The sequence below is a fragment of the Pinus tabuliformis genome, chromosome 2_2 (genome assembly GCF_031772625.1).
Source record: "Pinus tabuliformis cultivar Carrire ecotype Pingquan chromosome 2_2, CPIR1, whole genome shotgun sequence".
NCBI classification, from domain to species: Eukaryota; Viridiplantae; Streptophyta; class Pinopsida; order Pinales; family Pinaceae; genus Pinus; species Pinus tabuliformis.
The window spans coordinates 1,311,141,369-1,311,152,615 of record NC_142300.1 but is presented as its reverse complement, the minus strand read 5'-3'; the positions used below and the strand labels follow the sequence as shown (position 1 = coordinate 1,311,152,615).

The 11,247-nt window shown below is 37.3% G+C and overlaps 1 protein-coding gene across 1 annotated transcript; it reads left to right on the top strand.

The window, feature by feature from the left end:
* Positions 1–694: 694 nt before the first annotated feature.
* On the top strand, positions 695–1,240 carry LOC149198341 (uncharacterized). Its single transcript, XM_089409013.1, has one exon. It carries the CDS (start codon positions 695–697, stop codon positions 1,238–1,240), a length of 546 nt encoding a protein of 181 aa, XP_089265139.1.
* Positions 1,241–11,247: the final 10,007 nt, after the last annotated feature.

Genomic DNA, 11,247 nt, shown 5'->3' with positions numbered 1-11,247 from the left:
ACCCAGGCTCGTTGAGAAAAATGTTGCAGCCATGATACCTTGTGCTCTAATCAAATCTAACAATAAAATCTACTAAGTTTGGGCTGCCGCTGCCTGGATGCTCAGTACCGATGCCGGCCTGCGCACTTAACTGCACAATTTGTATGTTATATTTTTTCTATTAAATCCTATGCATCATCACCCAACTTCTGCACCTTTGCCAGCCTGCAGCTGTTTTGATACCCGACACACTCACTGGCACAACCTCGTGATATCCAACATGTGTTACATTACACATCATACTGCTTCCATGTCTCTCGCCTCATGCCCTAACTCTTATCTTCCAATTTTATATTTAGAGCCCCAACCATCCCTGCATTTTCCAGGAACACATGAGCAGAAGGTGCCCTTAGCTCGCCTTTACATAAAATAGATATTCATACACGAGCGCTGCCTCCTCCAATAATAACAAATGTGGATAGTTTATTATCAAACAGTTCAGCAGATCACCTGCAGTTGTCGTTTGTGATTAATTTATTGGCAGACAGATCAGCAGACCTCTAAGTTCTTCTTTATAAATTCTCTCCATTTCCCTCCTCCTGCTCATCATTTATAGATGAGAACAAAGAGAGAGAAGGAGCCATTCGTATTAGCAGATTTGAGGGAGATCGACATTGATCAAGTAAGGTTGCCATAGTTTGAAAGGCTCGTAAAGATGGGAATCTGCATGTCATCTGCAGTGATCTCTTACGCAGCATTGGGAGGAGGAGGTGGAGGAGCACCTGCAGCGATTGTTATATTGATGGACGGCAGCTCTTACCAATTTCCTCGTCCTGTAAAGGCCCAACAGATCTTAATAGAAAGCCCGGACCATTTTATTTGTAACTCCGATTGCCTTTACATCGGCCAAAAGATGCGGGAGCTTCTCCCCTGCCAGGAGTTACAGGTTGGTCAAATATACTTTCTACTTCCGCGAAAGAAGCTGCAGTTTGTGGTTTCCGAGTCAGATATGGCTTGTTTGCTTTACAAGGCTAATTCTACACTGCAAAAGATGTGCACCAAATATGGGATCGGAGATTATATTCAGCCCAGCTCCTACACAAACCCACACATTGGAGAAATATCCGCAGGGGGAGAAGAAGAAAAAATGAAATCGAGATCTGGGTGTGGAAGTAATAAATCAAAGTCTGCCCGGTCGCAGTTTGGGTCTCCGAGAAAACACTGTACAGCGAAGCTGGATACGATCGTCGAAGTGTCTTGATTATACCAAACCAGTTTCCATGAGTTCCCAATGTTTAGGTCGTCCGCAGGGGGTGTAAGTGTACAAATTAAAGTTAGTCCCTTACCCTGTTTATGACACGGGCAACAATAGCCCAATTGAAAGGGGGCCGAGCAGCGGGCTTCGAACCGCAGTGATGATCAGATTTGATCCCAATTGTACTTTATACACATTTTATATTAAGAACATAGAAGTTGTTAAAGCTTAATGATTTCGTGACTTCTCCATTGTAAATCTACGGTTAAAATCTTAATTACTTAAGGAAGGAAAGAGATTCGAAAAGCAAATTTCGATCCATTCCTTAAAAGTTTTGGATTTTGTTAATCGTCCTTTTATCAAACAGAAAAATGAAAAGTTGTAACTTTTTTCCCACCGCAAATAATAACCACACCACTGAAAGCCACGACGACGCTTCATTGTGAGTTTTATATATATATATATATATTCAGAAGAAAATATCATAAACGTGTTTTTATTACAAGTGAAGATTGTTTTATATCACATCAGTATACGTCTATTACAAGCCTTGCCCACCATAGATAGTAAATTTTAGAAATATAACCCAAAAAAAATGATTCATTAGAACATTATAATAATATTATCAAAAATACACTCAAATTCTATCAAAAATATACTCAAACGGAGAGCAAAAAACATAACAAAACGGGGATAGACAAACAAAGTACAAAATTTCTGGAAAAAACAGAAGGTAAAATGGCAAAATGGTAGTGAGAGATCAGAACATCTCTCCTTTAGATCTCAAAATAGCCTTGGCCACAAATGATACCATAGACTACATGTTCATAAATCATATGCCCATCGGAGAGGGCCACATTGTGCTTGGAAAGAGTGTCTGCCTCTAGGTTTTGTTCCCAGTATACATGTTCAAATGACACATTAGGTATGGTAGACTTCAGGTCTTGGATTCGTTGCATCCAGTTGCATAGAGGAGGGACATCCAAATCACACCTGCCCTGTATCCACTGAATTATAGAGAGGGAGTCACCAATGATCACAACCTTTTCAATGCCTATCCAAGAGACACAATGAAGAACACCCCATAAAGTAATCATCTCTGCGATGCAATTCTCTCCAAACCCACCAGACCAAAAAAATGATCTAGAGAAGCAGGCTCAATACGAAGATATACACCACAGGGACATCTTCCCCCTACAAATGCACCATCAAATAAATATATGGGGAATATATTATCCAAATCAACCAATGTGAATGATCGAGAAGGAGCCTTGGGATGCCATGGACCAATTTCATTGAAGTATGCAACAATCTTGAGGGCCACCATCTTGTTATCTGTGACATTACCCTCGAAAATGAGGTTGTTCCTAGTTCGCCAAATCCCCAAAAATGTATAAAATGGGACAACCCTGTAAGGTATGGCATGCTAGGCCCATGATATGAGACAATTTGTAATAGAAAATACTTCGCAAGCGATGTTTACTCCCAAGAGAGTGGAAACCTCCTCCCAAACAACACCGACAAAAGGACATTTCACAAAAAGGCGGTCGCAGTCTTCCCCATCCGATTTGTAAAGAATGCATTTTCCAATACCAATAAATACTAATTTGATCAGCATATCCCAAGTCAAAATGCAATTGTGGCTGGTTAACCAAACAAAGCATTTTAACTTTAAAGGGACTTTCCAACACCACATATGTTCAGTCTAGTGAGCATAAGGAAGGGGAGTGATGAATGAAGAGATGAGTGTATATACTTCCTTGGCACAAATCCTCCCATTCACTATGTGGCCATTCCAAACAAGATGATCCCTACGTTGTGACAGAGTGATGCCCGCTTGGCAGAGTAGGTTTCGGTAGCTTTCCCACTCCTCTTCAAAGAGATGAGGAATACCAAGATTCCATGCATTGGACCATACCAAGGCGAACAGTGGGATATAGTCCCCCATCCACATGTTGTCCAGAGTATCAATCCTTGTTGTTTTAGGAAAAGAATCAATGGAGTTGAGAGAATATGGCATCTAGATACACCCTTAATGGCATCCCTTCCAATAAAAATATTTTGTCCATTCCCGACTAGCCAAAGAAAGTTACAACTTAACCATGGGATTGCCTTCTTGAGGCTCCACCATATGATAGAGGAACATGCATTTGAGGGAACCCCTACTCTAACCCATTCCTCCATGCTATTCTGAGAGATGTATTTACCAAAACAAATTCTTTACCATAAACCATCTTCCTTGAATACCCTCCATAAGTTTGTTTCCAAAAGAGGTAGATTGAACCTTCTAGTATCCAAAATGCCCCATCCACCCAAATGTGTCGGCTTAGAGATCTCAGATAGCCTCATAAGATGTATCTTGCTAGAGATACTAGAACCAAGCTAAAGAAATCTTGAGATGAGGCTGTCGATCTTGTGTATGATTGCCTATGGGATGTGAAAGAGGTGCATCCAATATACAAGAATGCCTTGTAGAACAACCTTAATCATTATGACCCGACCTCCAAGGGAAAGCCACTTATGTTCCCAGGAGTAAATTTTCTTTTCAAATTTTGAAAGTAACCAATCCCAATCCTGATTTTTGTGCTTATCTACTTTTAAAAAGCATCCCAAATACTTAAAGCCAATGTGTAGGGGGCGGATTCTCACTCCAAATAACGCTACAATATTTTGTATCTATTCTGAGTCAACCTCATCTATGATAATCTCTTATTTGTTGTTGTTGATGTGAAGATCAGAGGCTTTTCCAACTTGATCAAAAACTTTGTGGAATGATGTTCATTCCTCTATGATTGCCATCCCCGCACAGAGGACGTCATCCACGAATGATATATGGGACAATGTGCAATTGTTGGCAACCTTACAACCCACAATAAGACGAGACTCCATCTTGCCTTTTATACCTCTACTGAATGCATCCATTACAAGTATGAAGAGTAAGGGAGGCAACACATAGCTTTGACGAAGCCCCCTATGTATCTTGAAGAATGAAGAGGGTTCACCATTGATAAGGACAACCATTGAAGCAGTGGAGAAGCATGCCTTAATCCATTGAACATGCCTATGTGCAAAGCTAATTTTATATATGATCATGATCAGAAATTCCCAATCCACGCAATCATATGTCTGAATGAGATAAATTTTCAGCATACATGCTTTTAATTTTCTGGATTTTATCAAGTGCATGCACTCTTGAGCAATAGAGACAACATCTTGGATTCTTCTATTAGACGAAAAGCCAAATTTCTCCAACGAGATATGAGGGGATAAGATTTTTTTGATTCTATTGGCTAGCAGTTTGGATATCATCTTATATACGGAGTTACATAATGAAATGGGTCTGAATCCATCAAATGAAAGAGATTTAGGTTTTTTGGGGATTAATTTTAAAAAGTAGAATTGAATGCCCCTGGAATTTTCCCAGAAATTCTAACAGCTTCCGCCATTCTGACCAGCTCAAGACCCATAAGCTTGAAAAAGTGTAGGAATATGTCAACATGCCATCCATCAAGCCCTAGACTCTTGTCCTTGGCCATTTTCTTGAGAGTTTGGGGCAGCTCCTCACTCGAGATTGGATCATCCATCATAGTTGCATTCTCCTCACATACCATCTATGGGAATAAATTGACTAGCTCCATTTTGTCTTCCATGTGATCATCTTCTACTTCCTTGAAATGATTGTTGAAATGCTTCAAAGCTTCTTTTTTTATTCCTTCAACTATGGAGAGAATGATCCCTTGGCCATTTTTTATTATCCATATAGTATTCTTTTGTTTCTTTTTAGATGCCACTTGATGGGAAAAAATGTATTCTTGTCTCCACTTTTTATCCATAACAGCGTGCTTCTTTGATGCCATTTCTCCTCTTGTAGTTTGAAAATTTTCTCTTTTCTCATTACCAGGTTTAATATAGATTTCTGCGGATGATCAGAGAAATAATTAGAAGCTATTCAGTCTATTAAGCTAACAATTTCATTGTAAGTTCTATATATATATATATATATATATATATATGGGGTTAATTTACTTTTTGGAAATTTAATTTAGAGAATTTAATTCAACGAATATTTCGAGAAAATTGAACTCATAACCTTTTAAACACTCTACCTCTCAAACACTTCACTGACATAAACTGCAATAGACTGCAATGAAACTAACCTCTAAAATATTATATTTTTTTCTTAATAATGACATTTTAAATACATACAAATTCTAATACATAAAGAAAAACATTGATGCATACATAACTCAAGGCCACCACATGTGCTATAACCTGAAGCATGTCTTGGTATTTATATATGCTACACATGGGAGACCATTGAGAACTCTTTCCATACTTTAGTCATGGAAAGTGAAACATGGAGACGGGAGTAAATGATAGTGTGTATTTGATCTAGCTGAGAATATTTGACCACAGCCACGCAATTACTTTTCTTTCTGTAACTTATTATTTGCAATTGCAAGTGGGTTTAAAATAAACAGTTCCGTGTTAATATAGTACTGATAGAAGTACACGATTCTCACGGCATCCACACCGGAGGCCCAGAGGGTACGGTATTAATTATTCATATTCAATATGCATATTTTGTAAGAAGGAAAGAGTATTGCAATAGGTTAATGTCTTATAATTAGATTTTAAGTTTTCCATTAAATTATTTTTTTATCCATTTAAAATTTTAATAGAATTTTTAAAGTAAATAAATCAATTTAAAATGAGACCATTTTTTTAATAAGAGTAACTGTTTTCTTTGTATAGATTCTGCATGTAGTTTTAGTTACTTTAATTGAATTTATATGTAGTTTTAGTTAGTTTAATTGAATTTATATGGTAATTATGTTAGTTTGTGTATGGGTAAAAGATTTTTATTTCGTAATTAATTCTAAAATCTAAAAATATAATAAAATTAAATTTATATTTTATATTGAATTATATTTGAATATTTATAATAATTTTAAATGTCAAACATCTAAATACAATTACAAAATTTAATTCCAATCCAAATACATGTTACTCTCCAACAAATAAATTATGAACACAAAAACTATGAGGTGTCTATCAACTAAAGATATCATTGGCACTTGGGAAAAACCACTTTTATGAGTAAGTTGTTGTGAATATAGACACAAATTGGATTACAAATAGAATTGTTGCATAAATGAATTTTGTAAAAGTACTTGTGAAAAGCTCTGTGGTCAAGACAAACAACTTTTATGAGTAAGTTGTTGTGAAGATGGACACAAATTGGATTACAAATAGAATTGTTGTATAAATGAATTTTGTAAAAGTACTTGTGAAAAGCTCTGTGGTCAAGACAACTGAGGTAGACGCGCCATTTAAGAAATCTTACATTAGCATCTCTGTAAAAAGGTTGTTGGATGAATATGCCATTTATATACAATAGTCCTTTGCAAAAGGATTGAAATATTGGGATGGATATGCCATTTATATACAATAGTCCTTTGCAAAAGGATTGAAATATTGGGATGGATATGCCATTTATATACAATAGTCCTTTGCAAAAGGATTGAAATATTGGTTGAGATGGCTCACCTAAAACCCACAAATGATTTAATATCTTTAACAAGTAAGAAATGAGGCACACACTCAATTAAATTGATCTCCAAGTATCGTGGTGCCCACTTTTCTATATTGTATGCTTAGTTTGAAGAAACAATTTTGTGGCATAACTCCTTATGTTATTTGTAAGAATTTTTTAGATATAATAAATAACTCTTGATACATATATTTAGTTCTTCAATATAATGATATTGAGTCGAGTGCTCTTAGAAGAAGTACCACAACATAGTCATGAAACTTAGGTATTTATGTTATTCACTAAGTTTATTTAAAATATGTTGAAACAAAAACAAAAAAAGTATGTTGTTGAACTAAACAAACAAATAATGATAATTTAGTTGTATAAATTTTATTTGTATTTTCACTATATAAAAATACATAATTAAATTAAATAAATCCTTTGTGAAATGCCAAAGACCTTAATAAAGGCCTCACATAAAAGTTTTCTTAAATATATGTAGATTGGGTAATATGTTGAATTAGTACCCTAATATATGAGTTGAACTTGTAGACCTCCTCCACCATCAAATTTTAACTAGCGAAATAAGAAATCCTTCTATTAAAATCCAGAATCATATACCCATGAGGTGTAGACCAATTGGTTTGCATGGGGTCTAGTCCCCTCCAGGTCACAAATTCAAACATCATGGGGAGGGGTTAGGATGGAAGCCACTTTGGGAGAACTAAACTTCCCAAGGGGTGTCTAGGTTCGACTGAGCCACACACTATCTTGTTGACAAGCATCCCATTGTGGGTTGATTGGTCTTATTCCATCCAATAAATGGGCTAACCCCGACCTAGGTTCAACCTAGTCACACAAAAAAACACAAACTATGCCTGCCCACCCCTTGCAGAGAAATGGCTATCAGAATAACTATCAATAAGGTCATTAAATATGTAAGAGGGCCATTCCCTAACACAATATTTCACTTGCACAACTGAAATTAGAGGGCCATGCCCTAACTTGGTGGTAAATCCACACAAAGACACCAAGGATGGAGGGAGAGCCTCCAGTAATTAAGTGGGAGGACTTCAAAACCCTCATTAAGTCACAATTTTACCCTATTTGGTACATAGAAAACCAGTGGATCTGGTGGCACTATTCCGAGCAAAAGCTGAGGTAAAGTGTGCAGGAGTACACCACAGAGTTCAAAAAGATGGCCATAATGTTGAGTATCTCCCTAATGAACTCAGATGTACTCCTCAAGTATTTGGGGGGTCTACATCGCCATCTGTGGGAGCAAGTGATGCTATACAAGGCCAAATTAGTGGACAAGGCTTTTGTATAGGCACATTACCTAGAAAAAACAGGTCTGAAGAGAGTGCAAACAAGTGGATCAAAGCAGAAGAAGCAACAAGACACTTCTAAGGAGGGGAATAAGGAGTAAAAAGGGGGAAAGATAAAAATATAGCAACCAAAACATACCAGTGCAAAGATCCCAATAACCATTGCAACTACTGCAACATTAATGACCATACAGGGGACAAATGCTAGAAGTTGCATCCAGAGCTAAACTCAAAGAACAAAATGAAAGAAAATAAGAAAAAGAATCTCATGGCCACTAATTCGAGCAACCAAGTTGAACATTGCTCAGACGTGGATGAGAAGATCATTTGTATGTCAACGCATGAGAAGGTGAACCTGAGTAGCCTTAAGCAACGGGAAGAGAAATAGATGACCAAACTATTCCATATAAAGATACATGTCAAGAAGAGAAAGATTGATGCTCCATTAACTCAGAATCGCAAGCAAATATCATTGCAGCAGAACTGGACAAGAAGTTAGGGTTGGAAGTTAGTGATCATCCAAACGCATATTCACTAGGATGGGTAAAAAAGGATGCATACCTCAAGGTAAAAAAACAGTGAAAAATTAGATTTTCCATCAGTGTTGTTTTATTAATGAAGTAGAACTAGTTGTGGTTACCCTTGATGTATGTAGATTCGTGTTTGGGAGTCCCTACATGTACATGCGAGATGAAATATTCATCCAGAGAAACAACCAATATTGATTCATCAAAGATTGAAAATCGCTCATCATCAATGTGCACAAAGGCAAGTCAAAAATTTCATTAGTAAGTGCTAACCAAGCCAATAAATTGATTAGTTCCAGCAAGAAGTATGTTTTATTATTTTTAAGAGAAAATAAGTCTGTAGAAGAGTTAGTAAGAGTTAAGGAATCCCTCGAGGGGTGTATTAAGAAACAAAAAAAAAACAACTATAAGAGTTGCTACAGGTATACAAGGATTTGTTTCAAGAGCCTAAAGGGTTACCAACTAAGAGGGAACTGGAGCACATGGTCCAGTTATTGTTGGACTCCCCATTTCCAAGCATTGGGATGTAGAGGAAGTCTATTATAGAAGCAAGTGAGGTGAAGCAATAGTTGTAGAAGCTGTTGGAACAGGGTGCCATTCGATCGAGTACATCACCATGTGGGCCACCCATCATATTTGTGGCAAAGAAGGATGGCACTTCACAGAAGTGTATAGATTACAGGGTGCTAAAAAAAATCACCCCTAAGAATAGGTACCATCTTCCTAGGATAGATAATCTACTAGATTAGATGCAGTAAGAAAAATACTTCACCAAGCTGGACTTAAAGTCTGGATATCACCAGGTTCGAGTCAAAGAAGAAGATACATAGAAGACCGCCTTCAAAACCAGGAAATGTTTGTATGAGTGGTTAGTCATGCCATTTGGCCTATGCAATGAACCAACTATGTTTATGATATTAATGAATGATGTACTACACACTTTTATAGATTCGTTTGTTATTGTCTATTTGGATGATATATTGTTGTACAATGCTACCTGGGAGGAGCATATCTCTAATTTGACACAGGTGTTGGAGACATTAAAGAAGCACTAATTTCTATAAAATCTCAAGAAGTGTGAGTTTTCACAACAATATTTGATGTATCTAGGGTATGTGATAGGTGGAGGAGAGCTGAAGATAGATCCTGCCAATATGGAGGCCATCTTGAAATGGCGGGTGTCTACTAATGTTTCTAAGGTCGAGAGTTTCATTGGGGAAACACAGTACCTGAGGAAATTTATAGCCTCATTTTCAGCAATAGCAACACCACTCCATGCCATAACAACAAGTGGAAAGAGTTTCCAGTGGGGAAAGGGACGATGGAGGGATTTTGATGAGCTAAAGAAGAAAATCAGTTAAGCACCAATTTTGGCATTACCAAACTTGCAACAACCCTTTGAAGTGGAGACAAATGCAAGTGAGTATGCATTGTGAGTGGTCTCATTGTAGGGATGAAGGCCTATATGCTACCATTCTAAAGTATTTCATGGGACAGTTCTTAACTACCCTACCTACGACAAGGAGCTTTATGCCCTGGTACAAGTTGTGAAGAAGTAGAAGCACTATATCATGGGGTTTCTACAACAATTTCATTTGGTGATCAAGTACAAGAAGGGAAGCATAAACAAATTGGTTGATATGCTTTCAAGGCCACCCACAAAAAATATGACAACTTTGGGGACTCTTATGTGCATGGAACCATTCACCCTGTTAGGGTCCTATAATATAGGTAATCAAAGTCTGTCTGTCCAGTTATTTATTTTGTGAATCTGCTGGTAAATTTTAGCCTATAAATTCACCAATTATTATAGTCTAAATTGTCTTTGTACAAAGGTCTCAAATTGGTCAAGTCATTGAAAATATGTGTGTCAAAAGAGGTCCATTAGTCTTTATTTGAATTGTAAGGTCCCTAAGGGGTCATCATTGAGGTGTCATGAGTGAGTGTTGGACAATTGATGGTGGTTGTGCTAGTATTGTGCATGAATGTTGGCACTGATATCAATCAGATGGGAAAATGCATGACTTAGAAGGATTCCCATGATAGTTGTAGGTTTCATGTAGAGGATCATGAAGGTGGGTCTTATTTTAGCTTTCCAATGGCCCTTGACAGGAGAAAAACACCCTAGCACCTTAAAGCTAAGTGGCAGGTCACAACTCTCGCTCCTATGGCGAGAAATGCGAGGAGGGCTAAGCAAAAGGAGCCAAGATGAAATCAGAAACTCCCAGAAGTTATGAAACAAAGGGGGCTCCAATATGGCAATAAGACGATGGCCATTGGCCCAGTAATATGAGAAAGCAAATGCCAAAGGAGCTAAGCACCAAGGGACTGAGAAGTGTCGAAGCATTGCAACGATGTGGAATTTCTCCGATAATATAATACAGAGAATTAAAGGCGTATGGGTCTACAACAATGAGATTGAGTGCATGAATAGAGGAGTTGGTAGTTTGAAAGGGTAGCTAACAAGTTTTTTGAAAACAACTTCAACCACTCCAGATTCCAAGGTAGAGGATTAGCATTAATGAAGCAATTTCAATTTTGAAGGCCGAAGATTTTCCAACAATTCCAAATTTCCTACATTTTTCTAGTGATTGTTTTTATATTTAGTTTGTTTTCCATATT